This window comes from Salminus brasiliensis, chromosome 17 (assembly GCF_030463535.1).
Source record: "Salminus brasiliensis chromosome 17, fSalBra1.hap2, whole genome shotgun sequence".
Taxonomy (NCBI): domain Eukaryota; kingdom Metazoa; phylum Chordata; class Actinopteri; order Characiformes; family Bryconidae; genus Salminus; species Salminus brasiliensis.
The window spans coordinates 25992765-26015325 of NC_132894.1; the positions used below are offsets into that span (position 1 = coordinate 25992765).

The 22561-nt window shown below is 40.6% G+C and overlaps 1 protein-coding gene across 12 annotated transcripts in view; it reads right to left on the minus strand.

The window, feature by feature from the left end:
• Positions 1 to 12330: 12330 nt before the first annotated feature.
• Positions 12331 to 22561, minus strand: part of sox6 (SRY-box transcription factor 6) — a 151802-nt gene continuing 141571 nt past the window's right edge. For 9 of the 12 annotated variants that reach the window (XM_072659796.1, XM_072659803.1, XM_072659802.1 and 6 more), the window contains 3 exons: positions 20482 to 20715; positions 18963 to 19179; positions 12331 to 17896 (listed from right to left, as the gene is read on the minus strand). In XM_072659796.1, coding sequence (XP_072515897.1) covers positions 17587 to 17896; positions 18963 to 19179; positions 20482 to 20715 — 761 coding nt within the window. In that variant the 3' untranslated portion in view covers positions 12331 to 17586. The remainder of the gene's footprint in view (positions 17897 to 18962; positions 19180 to 20481; positions 20716 to 22561) is intronic. The other 3 variants (XM_072659801.1, XM_072659800.1, XM_072659804.1) reach the window with 2 other exon arrangements.

The window sequence follows — 22561 nt, forward strand, 5'->3', positions numbered from 1 at the left end:
AGTTCCATGCTGAGAAGACGCTTTTGTGCTCAAAGTCATTGTTTGGACTGAAAACGAAAGATCTCATCAAAGTTCAAAGATTTCAAGCTCTCTTTTCTGTAGACAGTTTTTCCATTATGTGAAACACTACTGGACACAACAATTGCAAGAAGACATGCCATAAACTATGAGCCGAGTGTTAAAAACAAATAATACTTCAACAAATCCCTAGAAATAATAAATGGGCATATGGACCTCACAATGATGTTCAACATTATGACTTCATGCTGGATGTAATATAAGGCTATAATAAATAAATAAATAATCATACGACATAGTGTGGCTATTGTTTGGCTGTAGACAAGCTTCAAATGAAGAAGCTGAGTGAATCCTCAGGCTTGTTCAGCCTCGACAGTGCTGTTAGACGGAGGAAACCAGACGCATTTAAAATCTCTCCCAATTACAAAAATACTGTAATAGTTATGCAACTATATGGAAATGTTGTGTAGTAAAAACTGAATAAGTTCATGAGTAAACCTTACCAAACAAAGTAGGCTAGATGATCAGCCGTTTCCTGTTTGGCTGTACAAATGCAATATTAATTGTAATCAAAATTTCTGTTTTTTTACTCCATGCAACTTGAACTTAAAAAAATATATGAATATATATGAATGAAATGTATTTATAACAATGACCATACATTCAGTAAAGTGGCTAAAATGTCTTTGTCCTGAACTTACTTCTGCATGACCACTAAAACCCAGCAACGCAAAACTCCGGTCTGACTCATATAATCAACTAATAGAACCAAACACTAATGAAACTGAGGATTGAACTCATCTGTCAGACAACGCCAAAAAGAGACCAAAAAGCAACAGCATCTTGATGATCGTTAACATTCCAAATAACAAGGGGGAGGGGGTGGGGGGTATCAATCACGCACCATCTGATCACTGTCCCACACAGGGAGCTAGACAGTAGAGGTGAAGTATCACAAATTAGGAGCCGATGCAGAAAGGCAGAAGTTTGTGTTTAACCTTGCTGGACTTTTGGAAGGCACTTCCGAGTCTGGGAAGAAGAGTTTTGGCAAAGGAACAGGGAACCTGGTGGGCCCGCACATCTCTGAGTGCTGGTACTCCGCACTAATCTATTTTAAACCATCTGTGAAATTAGCAAGATTCCTTAAGTCCTTCACCTCCAAGGATTAAAAATGGCTCTGGGCCGGAGCCACCTTTACATATGTATGCATGTCTGCTATCTGGAGGCTGCAACCAGTCCAAAGTTGCAGTGTTGCTCCACTGATAATGTACCAATATGTTTCTTTCTATGGCAGGCGAACAAGGAATCGCTACTTCATGACGTTTAGCAGTAATTTTCTTGAGACCTTCAGTTCAGTCCAAGTTGCATTATCGCTCATGTGAGCTCATTCGTCCTGCATACACTACATACAAGCATGAATAGAAAACATGACCAACAGCCTTGCTCACAGAAATGTATTTCAATAATAAACTGTCCTAAAAAGAAAGAAATAAATAAATAGAACAAGACATTTCAGATTCTGGAAGAGGAGGGCAAATCTGAACCAAACACTTGCCAAAAGTTACCTGTGCCTCTAAATGGCTCGAGAGTGCAATGCTTCAGCAGTGCAAAGAGCTGTGCCAAAAACTGTACAATAAAGTCATGAGTCAAGTCTAATGAGAAAATCAGATAAATAGCAGCTGGGCTTGGGGAGCCGGCACTCCCTGACTGATTCACTGGACTCAGTGGCAATAGCGCAGAGCTGGGGAGGAGACAGCAGCTCTAAAACAGAAAAATATTGTTCCAGACAACTCCCCCCTGCCCCCCCCCCCCCCCCCCCCCCCAACCCCACCAATGTTTAGTCATCAGCGCCATGAAATAACAGGACCGTCGCCTCTGTGAGGCAACACAGAATTAATTATTATTTGCTTCCCAAACACCTACATCTTTGTACTAACACTGTGACAGTTCATCCAAACAAGCCACTTAGAGGCTGCGAAATCGCTCTTCCTTCTTCTGCAAGTCTCCCGTCCTGCCCCTCTCCCCCCCACCCACAGTCCCCCCTTTACTCCTGGCCCATCCAGAGAGCTGTGGAGCATCTAAGGGAATTAAAAAGCAGGTCCAGGGGAAATGAGAGTTATCGTCTCTTCGATGAGATTAAAATGTCACCAGGCCAGCCGCCCCGTCTACGTGCGCGCACATGCGAGTGCAGAAAACACAAGGGCGCAAGCACAATGCCAAGCCTGCTCTCCGGGCCAAAGATTTGTAATGCAAGCTTTGTGAATTACAATAAGATTTATTGTGCAGCAGTATATGTCTAATTTTCCATCTACCGTGGGGCGCTTCAGCTGCGGAGAGCTGACACAGGCGTCTATTATACACCACCACAGTTAAAATGCGGTTTTTACGCATGCTCTTGGGAAAAGGAGCTTACAGCACATTCTGGCGCAGGACAAAAAATGATTGATGAAGACAACAAAAGGCACACACAAATGGTTTTCCAAAATGTTTTGAAATAAGTTATATTCCAGAGTCCCTTTTTTTCTCTCTCGCACTGGCTAGCTGAAGTTAAACAGAAGAAGAAGAAACGCCTGCTTCCTTTTTGGAGCATAACTGAGATTCCTTTTTTGGCCAAACAGGTATTACTTAAGGAGTGAGGGATCTAGAGGAAATGAATTTACTGTGAAATGCTGTTTTGATGTCTGTGATGGAGTGTAGTCAGGCACAGCCCAACAGCTAATGTATTTTAACTGTTTAATTAAATTTTCTAACAGTGACAACTAGAGCTGTGCAATACATGGAACGTTCAGTACATTTAAATACAGCTTCATCTTTTCTGAACTATCTTTATGCACTTCTAACTAAGTAGTAAAATCTGAATACTTCTTTTGTGTTCAATCAAAAAAAGCTAATTCTTAGACCCAGATATAATTAAATCATTTAGATATAAACAAAGTGGTTTGGTGTGAAATGGTTCACTCACTAAACTCACAAACTAGGATTTCTTTACAATGGTGTTGACAGGAACTAGGGGGGGCTATACAACACCCCACATGTACTATCCCCACTATGAATGTATTAAAAAGGGTGTTTTAGGTCCAAAGCTCAGGTATTAGGCAGTGTATTTGCAACTATTTAATTTATTAACTTTTTGTGATGTAGATTTCAGAGGCATTAAACTCTTCAGATGGTTCCTGTCACCACCACTGTGGACAATTCTGATTCGATAAGGTTCAGTAGAATAATGCATTCCACACCACATCACTCTGCATGACTTTGCGTATATTTTAATGATTCAATATTGCAGACGTTTTGAAAAACACTGGTGGAACCAGGATTGGTATTAACATCGGTAGAACCACACACATGTGCTATCAGTAATGAAAGCTAAGCTTATATTGATCATGAAAGTTAATCGAAAATGGGCATGAGTCTGAGAGCAAAATATGCAACCCAGATGGCTGTGGTCCAAAAGATGAAAAAACACATGCGGTGTAAAAGGCTCGGTTTCCACTAGGACTTTCCTCTGTTCCTGGCACATGCTATAGTCAGACTGTAGGAGCACACATGCATTAAGAACTGCCCTTTGAACATGTACCTGCTGTAGGTCAGAAGGTCTGCTCAGACAGTCTTGGGTGGCATCATCTAATCTGGAGGGTGTCCTCAAATGAAGCCAAAAAAGTAGTTCATCTTGTTCCTTGACCTGACAGAAGCAAGTTCTGAGGAAAAAAAGGGCACAATGCTAAATTAAGGTAAGGCTGCATTTTCTGAAGTTTTAGATATTTTTAATAGCATATTTTTTTTTAGTTTTTCAACCAAAGCAATTTTACTGTAGCATCTTGGGTTTTGAAAAAGAAATGTATAACGCAAACATGTCCAAACCTGGTCCTAGACAGCTGGAGTACTGCATGGTCATTTATTGGATCAAAACCTCCAACTCATCAAACCTATTTAGTGTGTGTTAGAACAGGGAAATCATCAAAGTGTGCTATGGTAGTCCTTCAGGATCAGAGCTGAGCGAATCTAATGAGCTAGTTTAACGACCAAACAGTTTACAATTTCTAATTCAGTACATAATGTTTCAACATTCACTTTTAGGTAGGAAGAAGCCAATACAGGGCATACATCAATCGGTCTTATCATTAAAACCACCTGCCCCTTGCCACCAAACAACTCTGAACCATCAAGGCAAGAATTCTAAAAGTCGTCTAAAGGTGTCCTGTGGTATCTGGAACCAAATCATTGGCAGCAGGTCCTTTATGTCCAGTAAGTTACGAGATGGGACGTGTTGCCAGTTCACCAGTTGTCCTTTCTTGGACCACTTTTGGTAGGTACTAACCACTGCATACCGGGAACACCATACAACACCGCAGTCGTCTAGCCATCATAATTTGGCCCCTGATGGTACATCTACCTGGATTACACAGACCTGTAAAAGTGGCTGTGGGTTTTCAAACATACTAAAATGAATAAAATGCAGGAATTTCAGCATAGATCTCCAGCGTCGTCGTTCTGCTCTTCTGGAGTACAATAAATACATTTTACAGTTTACAGTTCAAACCTAAAAAAAGAACAGCTAACCTAAAGATCTGTTTAATGTATTTAATCCTTTTTGAAGCAATCATCTGCTAATATCATTATGATTCTGATATCATATACCATATTATAAGGTATCATCCTGCTCCGGCAGCTCAGCCTAGAGGCTTTATTTACTGAAGATTCTGATCAGAGGGTCAGATTGATACACAGACATCTAAGAGTACATTACATCTGTTGTATGCCATGAAGCGACAAGGATCTTGTTCACGTTATGCCATTATTATTAAAATGCACTAGGCTATGAAGTTCATAGAATCGTGATGAATTCGCCATAATGAAGAGTCTTAAAAGAATGTTTCATCTGTCTAGGTCATTCTAAAACATTCCAAATCAGTGCAGTACCACAGAAACCCATGCTGGCAACCTTACATAAAAGAAAATATTTCATCTTTTTTAATATGATTAGTAATAACTTTATAACATGTTCAAATTAACCGAGCACACTGAAGTTTAATATGAATGCTAGTAGATTCTTAAAATGCTTGTTTATGAGAATGAAAGCATCAAAATACTCAGAAATGACTGTGGAATTACAATAACAAGGAACACGAACAAGGAATCAGTCGGGCTCTGTTATTTTTTTAATTTTTTTAAACATTTAGTTTTTAAACATATACTGATGAGTAATTGTCTATTGTTCCTAAAATCGTTTTGACCAAAAAGTCAGCAAAATTACAATGTGTCTAACTGTAGAAACAATTGTAAAACTTTATCAATAGTTACTTTATGTACTGTAAGCATATGTGGCACATATCTTATGTTTAGAAATTAGTGTTTTAGCCAGCCAGCTAACAGGTTACCTTATTCTTTCAATAATATCTGGCCTGGGACAGGCTGTAAATCTCTCCAGCATTAACGATACGTAGTATTAACACCAGTGTCACTTCTAGCTTGGTACTAACACAGCATTCAAAAATGCAGAGCTAGTGCTAATTAATATTAACTTAGCATTATCGTGAAGGCATTCGCCAGTACAAAGGCAACTGATACAGTGAATACAGTGAAGGTAAAACACTTGTGAAATATGTGAAATATTAAAGGTGCAGGTACCTTAGCTTGTCTAATCATTACAGCCATAACGTTAGCTAATCTAATTTAGCATTTAATAAATTGCTACTGTCTATAGATATCTAATCTATATGGTTGTGTTCCTCCCCTTTAAAGAGTTGAAAAAAACATTTATTTAATATGCAGATATTTTTTCTGTCAGTTTGTACTGGATGCAATTTTTTATTATAATGCTTCAGTTAAACCTACATTGTGATGCTTTCTTCAGTTGTCTAGCAGTGAGAAGCAAGTGTTACCATGCACGTGGACAGCTGGGTGTGCAAATTACATTGTCCTTTTCATTTATATTCTATAGTTTTCATCGTCAGTGAGTAATTACAATTATTTTAATGTAAATATGTGGATTTCTGTCTCCATCATCATCACTGAGAAATAAAAAATCATAATAAATAAAAAAACAACTCCTGGTAGACAAGCATTTTGTGATGTGTTTTTTTTCTTTTCACATGTATGCCCAGGACACTTCTACTAAAAGCATCTGAATGCATTTTGCTGATGATTTTCTTCTGATTAAAGGTCTGTACTTGACTGTAGCTGTTTCATATACCATTTTTTCATGCTGTATTATGTGAGGTGCAGTATTTACGCGTTAGGGCTGTGATAGGTGCCACAGAAGAAATACAGGAACTTACACTTAAACGTATGCTGTTTCATTTTCAGATATGACTAAAATTACACTTCATGTCCATGCATGTCAGAGGCATGGCATCTGTACCAACGGGCAGTCAGAAGCTTTGGAGCTCTTTTAAGGGAGTTTGGAAGTACAGAACATCACTGACACAGAAAGCAATCGTCAGCAGTCTGGGCTGAGTCACATTAGAGCCATGAAGCACCGCACACAAAGACAAAGACAACCATATTTACCATTTGTGTTAGACACAGGTGGAATTTGATCGCATCCATGCAGAGAACGTGCACATACACAGTAGTAAGCTGACACACACAGTGAACAGTGAGCATACGTGCCCAGAGCAGTGGGCAGCCATAGCTGTGGCGCCCGAGTAGAGAAGGTTATGGGCTTTGCTCAGGGGCCCAAGAATGGCAGCTTTCCGATCCCAGGTATCGAACCCACAAACCTCTGCTCTAACCACTGAACCACTACAGCAACACAGCACAGAAAATGGGGCTAAGATACACAACCGTACCTAATAGGCTACCATAAAGTGAAGCAACTCTGAAGTGTCTACTATACCCTGCCTAAAGCACACCTCAACTACACTCATCAAGCACTTCATTAGCAACAATTTATGTACACTTCTCATTCATGCAATTTATCAGTAGCTTCAGGTTACATTCACATCAACTATCGGCATGGGCAAAACATCTCAGTGATCTCAGTGATTTTGAGTCTCGCATGATGATGGAGCAGAGAATGGCAAGACTGGTCTGTCACAAGACATCCAACCTTAAGGCAGATGGGCTACAGCAGCAGATGACCATGTCCAGTTACACTTCTATGAACCAAGAACTGAAAGCTGATGTTACAGTCAGTGCAGGCTGACCAAAACTGGACAGCTAATGACTGAAAAAAACAGAGCCTGGTCCAGGTAAGAATTTGGCACCAACAGCACGAATCCATGGATCAAACCTGCCAAGTGTCAACAGTTGGTGACCATGTGCATCCCTTTCTGGACACAGTTTACACTCGCCCAGTCTCCCAGTGGCTGTTTCCAGCGTGACAAGCAAACTGATTTCATTAACATGACAATAAGTTCAGTGGCCTTCCCAGTCACAGCCTGAACCTATCAAAGAGAACAGCTTTGAGTGTGTATAAGAACAGGAGATTCACAGCGCAAAAGCGGAAGTGAAAATATGAAGGAATTGTGTGATGCACTGATGCCAACATCTTGCGATATCCACGCCAAGAGGAATTCAGGGTGTTTCAATCGCAAAGTGAAGCCTTAACTAGTAGAAGTATTTAGTATCTTGTGTGTTGGTGGTTCCAGGACTAGACCTCGGGAGTATAGATTTGGTATAGATTTGAATTCAGTTGACACAGATTGTTCAACTGACAACAGTCGAGTTTCAGATATATTCAGTAATCAGTCTTCAGTATGATGCTCACTTGGTCATCTAATAATCATCTTCGGCAAAGATGCTTTTGGGAAACACAGCCAATGTTGGTAGTACCTTAGCCTTTACAAAAATGGCACTGGGCATTAGATACAAATGAAGACCTTTTTGCAATGTTTTACCTGAGCAATGTTTTACCTGAGATCAACAGCAGTTGCAATGAAGTCTTTGTGTGTGATTATTTAGTGTGGGCACATAAAAGCTGGACATACACAGCATTACAAGTCCAGCTCTCACAATATGAGAACTCAGAAAACACTAGCCAGCTAGATCACCTTCGCAAGCAGCCCCACGTCCTAGAAGCTGAGCTGCAGATTAGATAAACGCCTACTTTTAGCTAGCTAGCATTAATTGCTAACAGTAAACAGACGCAGAGGAATTAAAACAGTAGAAACACGCTGACTGATATAACACTGCCTACAAATAGTTAACTAGCTAGCTACTAGCTACTTACAAGGCTAGCTAGATTGCTACTAAGCTTATTGTTTCTTTGGTCCAACGGTTGCTTAAACCTCAGATAACGTCAAATTGCGACGAGCTGATTTCAGCACGGTACCAGGTGCATTATTAGAATAATAAATAAGGGAAATGTGCCGTTTTTAATTAGCAAGCAATTTTAATTAATTTGTCAAATAATTTCTAAACATAAACAGTGCCGAGTGGAGTTGGCTAATCATGCTCGTCATGATTAGCGATTAGCTAGCAGCTATGCTAACTCTGCTGACGAGCTCACTGGCATTGGTACTGTTTAAAATGAACTGGTTAATATTTCTGTATAAAAGCTAAAAGAAAGCTTACAGTTAGTGATGTTTTAGTGATGTAGCTAAATGTAGCTTATATGCAAAGAACCTCTGTTTTCTTCTGACATGCTGGTGAGGGAAGAATAAGCTACACTGACCAAATCCTCCCATCTGCAGCATCAGTGTGGGGTGAGTTACTCTCTGTTGGGATTATTTTCACATCCTATGTTAAATAGAGTTGAGTAATGTTTTACTTTAAGTTAACTAATTAATAATACATATTAGATAGAAAATAACTTGACTGGTTATATTTATTTATTTGTTTGTTTACTTGTTTTATTAGATTGTATGTTTAGATTAGGTTTTAAAGTTGTTAAAATTGTTTTAATAGCCTGAATGTCCAGTGGTGTAAAACATACTAAAAAAGAAATAATAATTTAAAAAATAATATTATTTTCTTGCATTTTTTGGTATTTAAAATATTGTGGGAACAGCAACAAACTATAACATACTACACATTCAAAACAATTTCTTTTTATATTTTATATTTTTAATTTATGGGACTCATTTGATTGAAAATCTTTATAATAAACATTATATTATTTGTTTGTATGTATTTTTATATTATTATATTGACCATACAAAACATACTGAGTGTACTTTCCAAGTGTGATTACAGTCTACCTATTCCTTTAATATGAGCTTTAAGCTGAAGTGGAAAAAGTACTAAGAAACTGCACTTCAGTGAATGTATAGGTTTAAAGGTAGGAAATTGTGAAAAAGTGGGGAAAAAATTGGAATATAATCTATACCCCTGCATGCCCTATGGTCAGGACTAATCATGGTCTTATGCATGTCTTGAAAGCCCCATATAGCGTTGTTCCACAGGACTACCAATAAAACATGTACATAATAAACAACAAATACAGAAGTACCAAAAAAATAATAATAATATCATTATGTCAAAACATGGGACAACAACATTACCCAGGACCCGGTAATAATTCTAAGCTTGATCAGCATGGTGTATTGGCTGAGGGACCTATAGTTAATTATTTCTTTCACTGATTAGGTCCTGTAGTACACTTTCAGTCTAATGTTTACATTTGGAGTGGATAGGTACAGAGTCTTTGAGCAGTCAGGCCTAGTGGTCTAAGGTTCCTTGAAGCCTCTGGAAAGCAGAAGCTTCTAAGCACAGGACCCACTGGCTCGGTCAGGAATCCATCCTTGCCTATAGTCCAGCTCAAGACAGAGGGAGGACAGGTTCTTTTAGCAGTGACATGAAAAACTGCACTAGCTGTCTGGCAAGAGAAATATAAAAATGAGGGGGAAAAAACCCCAAAAAGCAAGCCCTTGTGAATTGTAATGAGTAGTTTAAAAGTGAAAATATGAATGTTTGAAATGTATGTCTCCTCTTGGAAAAGTACAAGTATCCAATTGAAATAATACATGTTTAAAGAACTTATTTTGCTAAAAAATACTTAAGAACAACATGAACCCGTGCTGACCCAGCTATGTTTCAAAAAGATCAAATTATGTCAGCTGTGTAAGAGGTTCACTAATAATCTCCTCAAATCCAATCAAATCAGATCAGGTTAATTGCCACACCACATTAACACAGGGGTAAAGTTGAGCAAAACATTGGGTGCAGAGTTCCTATATGATTCTAAAACATAATACAGTTAAAATAAACATATTATATATAATATGTTATATAATATGTTATATTATATATTATATATATTATATTACATACATAATATATATAATGAATATATACACATATGAACTTACACTATATGTAGACTATACATTCACCATACACAAACTACAATGTATGCTGTTGTTGTCAAATGAAAAACATGTATGTCCAAAATTGTGACTTTACAGGAGAAGGCAAAAAAGTGCTTACGTTTGAATGGAAGTCAATGTAAAATGAGTCAAATCTGATTAATTTAGAGCATTTCTATTGGTCTATTCATGCAGAATTATTTACACAGTGTACACAGTTGCAGAAACTAAAAACAGACAAAAATTGAGATATTGTGATGTTTTTATTGGGCAGCAGCAATATAAACTATGAAACATACAGATGTTTACATTACAGATTTTTACATTCCCATATAAGATAAGATAGTATGAGATAAGACTTTATTGATCCCAAAGCAAATAAAGGCATTAGATAAGAAATGAGTTACAAATGTAGTGTGATGTGGTGAGTGGAGTGGTGGGTGGAGACTTTGGCGGGTGCAGTGTGACTGAGCTGTTAGTTCCAGTAAGTAAGTAAGTAAGTAAGTGCTGAATGCAGATTGAATGAATAGGGAGGAGGTGTGACTAGACAGGTGAGATGTGGACTGGTACACTGTGCTACTTGCTGTTCAGCAGCCTGATGGCCTGGGGGTAGAAACTGTCTCGGAACCGGCTGGTTCTGGTCTTCATGCTTCTGCCTGGTCCTCATCTCCTGCAGCTCAGCAGCTGTGAGAACAGGTGGTGGCTTGGGTGGGTGGAGTTTTGTGATCTTATTTTATTACCATGCTGCAACAAAATGGTATGTTGGCTGCAGTAAAGTGACTGTATTCAGTTCTTCAAATAGGAAGGATGCCAAACTACATTTTAGAGTAAAACTCTCAAATAAAATCAAAATGAATTCAGAATTTTAGGCACTTACTCAAGAATTTCTCCAGACCAAGATTTGCAGACACAACAAAAATGAACATAAGAGATTTATCTGTACGGCAGTGAGAACCAGATGATACATGTTGGATTTGTGCTTAAATACACTGAAGGTCAGGTTGTACACATCTCACAGTCAGTAGACAGAGACGCTGTGCGCTATCTGTGTCAGCTATACACTTGTATCGAACAGCAAGTGCATGGGTGTTTCTCAGTCTGTGTGCGTTTAAGCTTAGGGTGCATTCAGCTAAACTCTCAGCCTTATAAATCGCTTATAAATATATGAGGGAACCCTGCCAAACATGTTTTCTTTTTGTGATTCACTGCAGTCAGTTAGGCCTCTCTCTGGTGTCAGTGGTGAACAGTACAGGTCAGATCCAGTCTGCTTCATTTCAGTTTATAACCAGCAATGGAGATGCAGGCTCACAAAATGTACAAATGTACAAAAGGAAGCAAGTTTCAAGCTTTGGGTGTGTAGAAAGCTCTGTCCTCAGTTCCCTAGACCTTAATGATGGTGATAATGTGGAACATCAGTATATCAGACCCATGCATGTGTAGCCTTGTTTGTCTGGTGAGGTGTACAACTCATGTAAAATAAAGCATATTTAGAATTCAGGGGTCTGTTGACATAAGATATGCACTAGGGGAGAGCAGGGCCCACCTAATGCATCCCTGATCAAACATTTTATTACTGTGAAGAGCTGTTGGTGTAAAAGATGACTGCTTGTAGCATTGTAGCATATGCTTGTAGAAATACCAGAAAAGCAAATCAAAACTCCAATTGGCTGCAGATGACCTCTAGGGAGGTTTAGCAGACCCTGGAGTGATGATGCACTCTTCTACTGTCATCAGAAGACGACATTTTCACCTGTCCAACTGTTAAACGAGTGGATCACTCTGCTTAGGGTTTGTACTGCAGCCAGTGGCACAGGGAACATTTCACTGCTAGCGGGAAGAATGGATTCATTATAATCCCAGGAAATTCTGTTAAAACTTGGTGCAATATTACAGCCACCAAGAGGGAGATTAAATAATATTGGTGAATCTCTGGCTGTCACTATTCTCAGACAACCAGAAGCATTTTGTTTATCTCAAAAAAGGTTCTCGTGCGTTTTATCTGTAGAGCTGTAGAGGTTTGATGTGGGTCTGGTTGCCTTTAACAAAAGAATCAAACACACAATTTAAAACAAAATGTCTCTTTAATTTGTAAGTGTCAACAGCAGTACAAAAGATGGAGTGATGGTGAGAAGATTCTCTTGTTGTGTGTGTGTGTGTGTGTGTGCGTGTGTGCATGTGTGTGTTTGTGTGTGTGTGCGTGTGTGTGCATGTGTACTCTATTTTACGGAAAAAGAGGAAACTCTTGAGGTAAATGAGCAATAACAGGCAGGAACTCCCTCTTCTGCCATTGTACATCAATGGATTGAGTATACTGTAGAAATGGTGTTACATTACAATATGCCAAAAATGCCTCCGTGTGGGGAGAACAACCTAGATAATTGTACAATCCACTAAGGTGCCTAAATACACCAAAATGTGTCACTCATCTGGTATATTTTACTTATAATTAATTAATACTACCATTACAGAGAAGACTCGTCTCTGAACATACAACTGCAGAATTAATTTACCTTTAGTTTACCTCACGTCAATACTGCACATGGAAACCAAGAAGTTGCTGGTTTACATACTAAAGCCAAGCAAAAAATATTTTTAGTACCTTTTTTGTCTTTTTTTGTAACAATAATATCCTTAGCAAATAGCTGTCCTTTGTACTGTATAAAGAAGAATGGGAACACAAATGTGATGGCAACCTTTTTTTTTTTTTAAGTTCAATTAAAAACTTTACACTGGACTGTACAAGATATGATAAACTATTTACATTTTTAGACTTATTTTTTTTTCTTTTTCAAAGCAGCAACAGACACTATTTCTATATCTCTAACGCCCGAACAATACCTGCCATGGGCCTAGGTACCTGCCGAGAAACCGGTCTCTACGCCAAAAAAAACAACAACAAAAAAAACACAACAAAACTAAAATAGTAAAAAAAAAAAACAATCCACAAACAAATAAAACAAAATATTATTAGGCTGCCAGCGGGATTCAGAATACGAGTGGCCCTAGCGACAGAGGAGCCACGCACAGTGTTGCTTGAGAGACTAGAAAAAAAAATCTACAAAGCAAGAGTACCATTGACAACAGCATTAAGTTGTCCCTGACAGCATTTTCTTACTCTTCTGAACAGCAGCTAGCATGTCAGTCCAGCATGTCAGTGAATTGTGCTGATTAAATTAACAAAGAACAATCCCACAATATACATCACAAAAGTCCAATGACAGAAAAAAAGAAAAAAACAAACAAAAAAAGAATTACAGTAAGATAAGTAGAAACTCCATAGACACTTTGTCTTCAGTTGTTGTACCTACTTGGCTTTTAAATGGCAGTGATAGTTATGAATTGAACACAAATGACTGCTGCTGCTGGCAGGAACTCCTGGACAGGATTATTATTATTATTTTTTTCTCTCTGTTGAACACTGAAAAGCAACATTGAGACTGTAATGTAAGACAGTACAATGTAAGACATCAGATGGACAGAATGGGTCTGCATTATTCAGCAATAAATATTTGTTCATCCCCACAAACTGAGCTGACCAAGGACCTCACTTCTGCTTTCACGTGATGCTGGATTTAAAATTTGGTTTTAAAAAACCCCCAAAACTAAACACTACAGCCATTTGTATTTAATGCAAAATGCAACTCAACCCAACCAAGATTAAGCACATGGTGTGCACGTGATTTTCTCTGCCATCCGCTTTGACTGCCGAACACACTTAAAAGAAGTGTACCAGCATGAAATACCAGGGTTACGATTGACTCGTCACAGGACGTCATCACTGAAACACAGCCAAGTGAGGTGCCTGGGCGCGCAAGCTGCTTCCAATACTGTTCGATCGACAGGGACATCAGTTCAGCATCTACATGAGGTACAGTGACTTGTCAGTTTTGTCTTGTTTTTTCTTTCTTTCTTTCTAAAAAAAACAATGACCAACATACACAAACGTGGGAACAAAATCAAGAACAGTCAAATACATAAATTATACTTCAGTACTTATCCATGAACAAAAATAGAATTCTATTTTCCTATGTTATATTTACAATTAAAAAAACCCAAACCAAAACCAAAACAAAACAAACAAACAAAAAAAAACAGCGGATGAGATGGTGAATTTATCCTAAATTAAAAAAAAAAAATCACAAATGACTTTTGTTTTGAGTTCCAATTCAGCTTCTCTGTTCTTTTATTATTATTATTATTATTATTATTATTTTTCCACTGATTGTCCTTTTATTATGTTGTACTGACACTTTTAGAGCCAACAATGGCTAATAAATACAATAAAATGTCTATATGCACTATATAGGTTCAAATACAATATACAACACAAACATACATGACCGATAAGATGCGCTATTGAAGTCCGGTGTGTCTCGGCTGACCAGTCTCTATGCAAGCCTTCTGTCGAGTATACTGCTCTTTTCTCCCTTAGGCAGCACTGGAGCTTAAACAAAGTGTTCATTCATCACGTGTCTTTGCATAAATAAACGAAATAAGTCGAGAAAAAAAAAATGACTCAAATCTGGCGAGGGTGGGCTGTGTGCCCACTAGTCCAAACAGGTCACTTTTGTTCGTGTAGATTTCTTTCTTTCTTTTTTTTTCTTTTTTTCTCGCACGACGGCTTCACATTAGTCAGAATTGATAAAAAATACCATTTATATCCAGTGCTTGTAACACTCATGAAGCATTGTCTCTGTGTGAGATTGACGTTGTCTCTTTTTTTTTTTTCTACACCCCCGCCCCCCCAACCCCCCCTCATTATACAAGCGCAATCAAGTTTCAGTCCCAACAACAGTCCTTGTTCATCAACCGCCAGCCTAAAGAATTGGTTTGGCATGGTCAAGGAAATATGTACAAAACACGTACAAGTCAACCAATCTACCAGCAAACAGATAGAACAGCTTTAAACATGTTGGCCTAGGAAATGAAGAAATAAAAAAGAAAAAAAGGGAGAAAAACAGCATACTGAGGGGCAACCCTACCAAGCACTGTATCTTATGAAAAAAAACACAACAAACACTAAAAACGATATAAAGATGAATTTTAAAAATCAACTAGAGAAGTGCTCAGAACTTCTAAGACTTGAAGTAAATGCTTTCTTGTTATTAATTTCAGGGCTAAATGTAATAGTCAATGCCTCAAAAATGCTGCGAGAGCTAAGCGCTATCTGTACCTTCTTGACCTTTTTGGAGGCAATGCAGTGACCAACAGCCCCAGCCATGGTGTGTGAGACCGGTGCTGGCCATTTCCATCTATTCTAATCACTGGGTTACTGATGGGGGGGGGGGGAGACAGGTTCAAGGGCAAGGGGAAAATAGCAGGCATCATGCATTAATAATGCCGCGTTTCAGATGATACCGACTCGTCAGTCATTTTAATAATCCCCCACAGCTTGATCTACTTGTTCCATCTGCTCGCCAGCACCTCGTTGGCTGCTCCTGGCTGCAGCCCTTTTCTGCTGCACTTTGATGGAGGGAGCACAATAAACTGTCAAGGCCCCCCTGCCCCATTGTTCGGTCGCCTCTCCTGGGCGCAGACCTGTGGCGGATGCCAGATGGCAGCCTCTCGGGGCAGGGCGGCCACTGGGCAGAGGTGAGGCGAGGGCAGAGGGGAGATTGAGGTGGGCAGAGCTCCCAGCTCCACAGGGGGCTCACCGCTGGGCCACGGCCTCAAACAAGAGGTCCTGACCGCTGGCCGCCTCTTGGCCGTCCTTCCACACCGGCAGCGACACACGCTCTGTTTTAAGGATGGAACCACGGCGTGGCTCGCTGAGAGCGGAGGACTGCCTGCTTGAACAAAAAAAACATCAAAGCCAAATTCTGGATCCCTGCTCTAGCAAGGGGTATGTTGGATCATGAATGCTGTTTCCTAACACAGAGGCTGGAATAATTGTCCTAATATTCTTGTACTTACGTACTAATATTCTTGTACGTGTTTGTGTGTGTGTATAGTTGTTTTAGATGCACGTCTCCGTAGTATGCCCTCAGTGAAAACTGGCCTGAAACATCCAGATAAACTGGTTGTTATTCCTTAAGACTTATTTATGAACACATTGCACGAACCATGCTCTGCTTTAAGACTTTCTTGTGTCGATTAAGGTTTACAATGTCCAAAAGACTTTAGCGTGAGAGAAAGCCTTTAAGAACTTTAAACGTTCTGCCTTGTAGAAAAAAAAAGTAGGGGCGGGGGCAGAGGATTCAAACAGAATGTGCCTGTACATATTGTACAACAGCAATTTGTGATTGTAATGCCACCAAAGCTGCCTTTTGCTGCCTTTCCAATTTCACAGATTGGATGCCTTTGGCCCCTTGGCATGCTGGCCAGATTACAATCACTCTGATTAAGAACTTAGTGGGGTAAGACTGAACCAGAGGGCAGAGGGATGAAGGAGGCTGGGTGATCACTGCATTGGACCTCCGAGAGAAACGGTGGAACTCGTGAGCAAAGGTCTTAGAGACCTTCTCATTAAAGTCCAGCATCTAACGCTGCTTCCTAAATTCCTGAGTACTTTGCTATGGTAGTCAATGAAGAGGGAAAGAAGCAATTGGGTTTTTCGAGTTTGATAAGATTGCAAAGGATTGTCTAAGACTCATGCCGTCTCTTCCTTAAGACTTTCAAACTTAAGATTACACTAGAAGGAAAATGACATGAAATGTTTGGCACGACTGGACGTTAGAAATGTAGTGACAAAAAAAATTAAAATAAAATAAAATAAATACTAATAGAAGAGGGAGTTTGTGTAAGGACTTGATTTGATTTTCTAACCAAATTTCAAATGTAGTTTTGCTGTCTTTCCTGATTTAAATAGTTCAAATGAAAAACATTCACAAGCTGTTGGCTGGCACAGCATACCTGAGAGAAATATAGAACCCCATCAAAAACAAAAAAAAAATGATCCATATGAAAAATGGAAAAAAAAGTAAGACTGTGAGAGCTATAATTTCATATCAAAGGTTTCGGTTTTCAAGTCCTGTCCTCCCTAACTTTTTACAGGCAGTAATCCTAATTTAGTTTAAATGTCCATAATTAAAACACAAGTTAAAATATGATAAGAATAAAAAAAAGCCAAAATAAAACACAATCAAACTGCTTCACACTTGAAGAAACATTTAAGACCAAATAGCTGTTGAATCTGTGGGAGCCACATGTGCATGCAGGCTCCTAAAGGATATATTATCAGAAACAAGTTTTTTTCCTCTCTCTCTCTTTCTTTCTCTCACTCTGTAATTTGTTCTGTAGTCTTTTTTTATTATTATTATTATTAATATTGTTATTATTCTCCTTCAGTACTTCCTCGCTCCAGTAAAAGGATGTTGCCTCAATTGGCACTGACAGGCTCCTGTGTCTCGTTTTCACTGCTGTAGTCCGATTTGGGCTCATCCTCAAAGTCCTCGTACATGTCCATCTCGTCCTCCCCATTGACCGGGTCGCTGGGCACCATGGTGCCGGGCTCCATCTTCATGCCGAAGGTGCTCTGGATGACAGGGATGGCCGGTTCAGGGCTGGCTGAGTTGCTGGAGCAGTCCGAGGTCATATGGGGCGAGGGCGTGGTGGTTGCCATGGTTATGGCGCCAGGGTAGACCACACCTGCGCTGGTGGTGATGGGGAGTTGAGTCTGTGGCTGCTGCCTGAGACAGAAGCAGAGCAAGAGAGAGAGAATACATGAGAGACAAAGATTTACAGTTACCGAGCGCCATCTGAGACCCAGCCGCGGCTAACGATACGCACGGAACCTTAAGAGGTATCGGCAGGAGGATGACAAGTTTAGCACCCATAAAGGAAAACAATTACAGGCGAAGGGAATTTGAGACTGGAAAGAACGTTCGGTAGCACATGTAATAGTGGTCTCCTCTTAAACGTCTTCTATTTCAGCACTTCGATTGAAATCCCTGGCTTAACTGCTCTCTGCAGGGGAACGTTTTGCAGCCAGCGGCTCTGCGAAAAAGATCTCGGCTTAGTTACGACGGAACAGTTTCGGGAATAATTGCGAAAACGATGCTCGTTCCGCGTTGGGCGACACAGGCAATTGGCGCTGGAGAGGTAGCCCCTGATCTTAAGCGGACTGATTGATACTCCAGCACTCGTATTTCTCGCGGGCGAAGTGGGAACACCTGGACTGGGCTTCCCCTTCGCTGACCACACTGTAGTAAATTACAGAGCCAAACCTCCAGACAGCTGCCCTACAGCCCTCTTCATGTGCATACTTAACTTTAATATCCTGCTATTGTCTCATTTTGACAAATCGTTACTACTATTAAATAGCAGGGACAAAGCGTTATCTCCTAAACTGGATGTAAGGTCAAGTTTAATAATAAGTAAGACAGATAAAAACCAATGTGGGAAATCACTACAGCCTGTGTACATAACAAACAACAACGACAACAACAACAACAAGAAAAAGCCTGGTTGTTTTCTTTAAAAGGCTCTTCATTAAAATTAAGTGCACAGGCAATATAACATAGCAGACATGGCTTAACGAGCTACACCGGTATATTACTCCAATCAAGCTGACTAGAGGGGTCACAGGCACAGTGTGGAGAGCCGGCTCATAAGCTTGTTGCTCGACCCTGACAGTTTGGTTCACCTCTTCGCTTCCCCTACACCAACTGTCTTAAAGAGCGTGGTGTGCAAAGTTTGGCTGCCTACTCTGAGGTTCCTGCAATCTAGTCTAAGTGTTCTTCACTGTGCACCTACCCCACGGTAAAGAACTGTCGCATCTCCTGCCTCCGCGAGCGCATCATCTGCTTGTACTCGCCTATGCGCAGCTTCTTCCCGTCAATGATGCAGGTGCGTTTGGGCCGCGGCTTGTACTTGTAGTTGGGGTACTTCTCCAGGTGGATCTTGCTCAGGCGAGCCTGCTCCTCATAGTAGGGCTGCTTCTCCTGGTTAGACATAGCCTTCCAGCGAGAACCTGAACACAGATTAGAATACAAAGAGTGAGGACAGTGCACTGTAGTTCAAATTACTGATCCTCTTTCAAAGAGTAAATTACCCAGTATACAGCTGTCAGATGGAATATTTATAGATGCTAGGATCCACATTTACAGCAGCAGCTCTGAAAACATTGCCCTGACTATTCGTCTTTGAACTGATATACATTTTCATACTGTGGGCTTTAAACAATTGAGCTGAATTGTCCGAGTACGAGGGAAGCCTCAGGCTGCCTGCTGCTGCTGCATTAGCGGAAACAACAGGCCAGTAAATATCTCCAGCCTTCAGTGTGTCCTGGCTGACGGGACTTTTAGTAGCCGTGATCTATTGACTCTCAGCACTGTGGGACGAGACCCATTTAGCCCCGTCATTTTTCATGACAAACACTGGGCTATGTGACGGCTCCTATAAATCCATCTGATTGAGCCACTCCAACAGCAGCACCACTCCGCTGATTCGGACTGTGCTCGCCTGGATAAGGCTCACAGAGCAGTGTTGGGATCAGTGAAACTGTTTACAAAAATGAAGCCAACGTAGACATGTTCACATATGCAAAGCTGACTGTTTAACATCATATTGTTGATGGTTTTGAGCGCATGAAACTAAGTCAGATAAAGGGTTTCGGTTCTTGTTTTTTTTTTTTTGCATTCTGTTTTTGCTCAAGTTCTGATTAGTGCCTGACTAAAACATGAATGTAGAGTTTCAGTTGTGCTAGATTGAAATTACGTTCTCGCTTTCTCTGTAAACAGTAATTTGGTTTGGTCTTCATCTTAAACAGTGAACTGTTTCACTAGCTTGGCCCTGCCAGTTACTTAATTTGCCCCGACAGAGTTTCAGCGCTTCATGAATGCCGTTCTGTTTCTGCTTGTTACCAAGATATGTTCTACACTAGACATTTATCACTACAGCCAATATCCAGATAATGCCTGTGCATAGCTAAGTTACAACAAATTAAGAAGAGGCTACTGGCTCTTATGTGCATACCCTTCCTATAACAAATATTTATACCACCGTCTGTACCTCAGTAACTGTTATAACAGAGAGCAAATTAGTTTGAGTATGCCAAATGGCTCTTTAAATGACTATGCTAACAATGCTTTTGAGTCAAAGTAATCCAAAACAAGCAAAGGCATTTTTTCGTGAAGTTCTAACCCTGTCTACAATAGTCCCCTGGACACCACTGTACTGGAGCTCAGTTGTTCTTGTGGAACGTGGTGTCATCCAAAACGAACACAGACATAGCCGTGGCAGTTGTTTGATTTGAGGGTCTTTTCAGACTTACCCAGGATTTTGCTGATGTTGGAGTTGTGCATGTCTGGGAAGGCCTGCAGGATTTTGCGACGCTCGTCTTTGGCCCACACCATGAAGGCGTTCATGGGCCGTTTGATGTGAGGCTCGTTGGGGTTCCTTCCACGGGATTCCCTGAAGACCCGGGCCTCGGTGGTGCTGGCGCCTCCTGTTGGCCAACAATAATACTGATGTGTTTTATCTGCAGAGCCATTCAGTTCCTTATTCCCTGGGAACACCGAAGCAAGAAGAAGGAGAGAGCGAGTGCAGACCATTAATCAACTTAGCACGGCAGGAGAGTCATCAGCACATCACTGTGACTGGAGCTGGACCAGAGAGTGGGTTCAGGGAGCACCAGGGGGGCAAACTTCATCCCCTGCCCATCACTAAGTCAGACAGACCCGTGTATTGGAGGGCCGAACAAGGAAGCTTTGTGGGTCACACAGCTCCTGGCTTGAACTATCCCGAAGCAAGAAGAAGAGGCCCTTGATTTAAATTCCTGTTAAATATTTGTCTGGGCCTTAACATAATTTTCTGTATCGCTATATTCCAGCTCTATAACTCTTTACATCCTTTAAATGGCCATTTCAAACCCACAACACACTGTATGCTGTGTATGTGTAAGAGATTCAAGGGCTGAGAGAACCGCAGTGGAGTATGCAGCCTCTCAATCAGGCCACTCACAATCAGCATGTGAGCCCCCGTTTTCTGCATTTCACTTACAGCCGAGCGAAAATGATTTCTGCTTGCCTGCGCATTTGCTGCCTTTTATATGTAAGATGTGAAAGAATTAAATAAAAGCTGTATGAATATTTAAACAAACAAAAACATGTTGATAAACAAGGCCTGAAAAATAAAACAAACCAAAAAGGGCTTTCCATATGCTACGATACATCTTTAATGATCCAAAAACTGGAAAAGAAGGCTCCGAATGAGGCATGAATATTTTATCATGCACATGTGATGGGTATTCATTAGGAACCCGCATCTTGTGCTTCTTGGCACACATCACCTGGTTTTGATTTCTATTCTTACTGAGATTGCGAAACAAACTAAAATCTCTTAATGAGTAATGGAGTTTGGCACTGTGAAGATATTAAAGAGTAATATTCAGTGCACTCTGAGACCAGTGTACAGCTAAAACAAGCAGTACAAGGAGGGGCACAGAAAGAGGCCACCAAGGATCTTCCTTTTATCTGAAACTTGTACCCTGTATGGGGTAGGCACACACACACACACACACACAGACACAGATAAGACAAGCTGGTAGTCTTGAGGAGGCTGAGACTTGAGGGCCAAACAGCCAGCAGGAGGCTCTATTCCAGGATAAGACTTCTCTCATGGCTTGCATGTGCAACTTCCACCAGCTCATGTTTACCAATCAAACCTACTCTCCAGTGAAGGATACAGTAAAGTGTTTCCTTTTTATCTAGCCAACCAGTGCGATTTACTTACACACCCGGTCATGGTACATCAGTCGAGGTCGGAGGCTTAACGCGCTGTCAGTTGCTGTGCTATCGGCCATCTGAGAAGCTACTCACCATTATCAGCTTCTGTTGTATACAGTATCTATCTCGCTCTCTCCCTCTCCCCCCCTTCTTGCTCTCTGATCCACCTTCATTAGTCATGGCCAGAAGCAGTGCCGCCCCAGCCCCCTTACATCTGTCTGCCCCAAAACTACATCGTGTACCACAACGTACGCTACAGCTACACTGGCTGCCTCTCAGAACGTAGAAAAAAAAAAAGAAGGCCTGTGAGCTTGCCATCTCCACCGGCCACGGAGATAATACACTGGCTCCCCCACAGTACATTAATTTCATTTAGCACGCGCTCACTGTGCAGGATAAATTGATTTCACTTTGTTTGGTTTTGACAGCCATGTTTATTGTGCAATGAAATGTAGTGTGGCGTGGGGCTGACAGTATCCATCAACGCAGGGCAATCTGCTGACTGCCGGGGCCAGATGAAGGCATTCATTACCCCACCAGTTCAGTGCGCCCCTCTCCTCCTTTCCCCCTGCTCTGGCTCTTTCAGCATCTGCTGGCGGGCTGGAGGGGGGGTTAGAGATGGCTGCT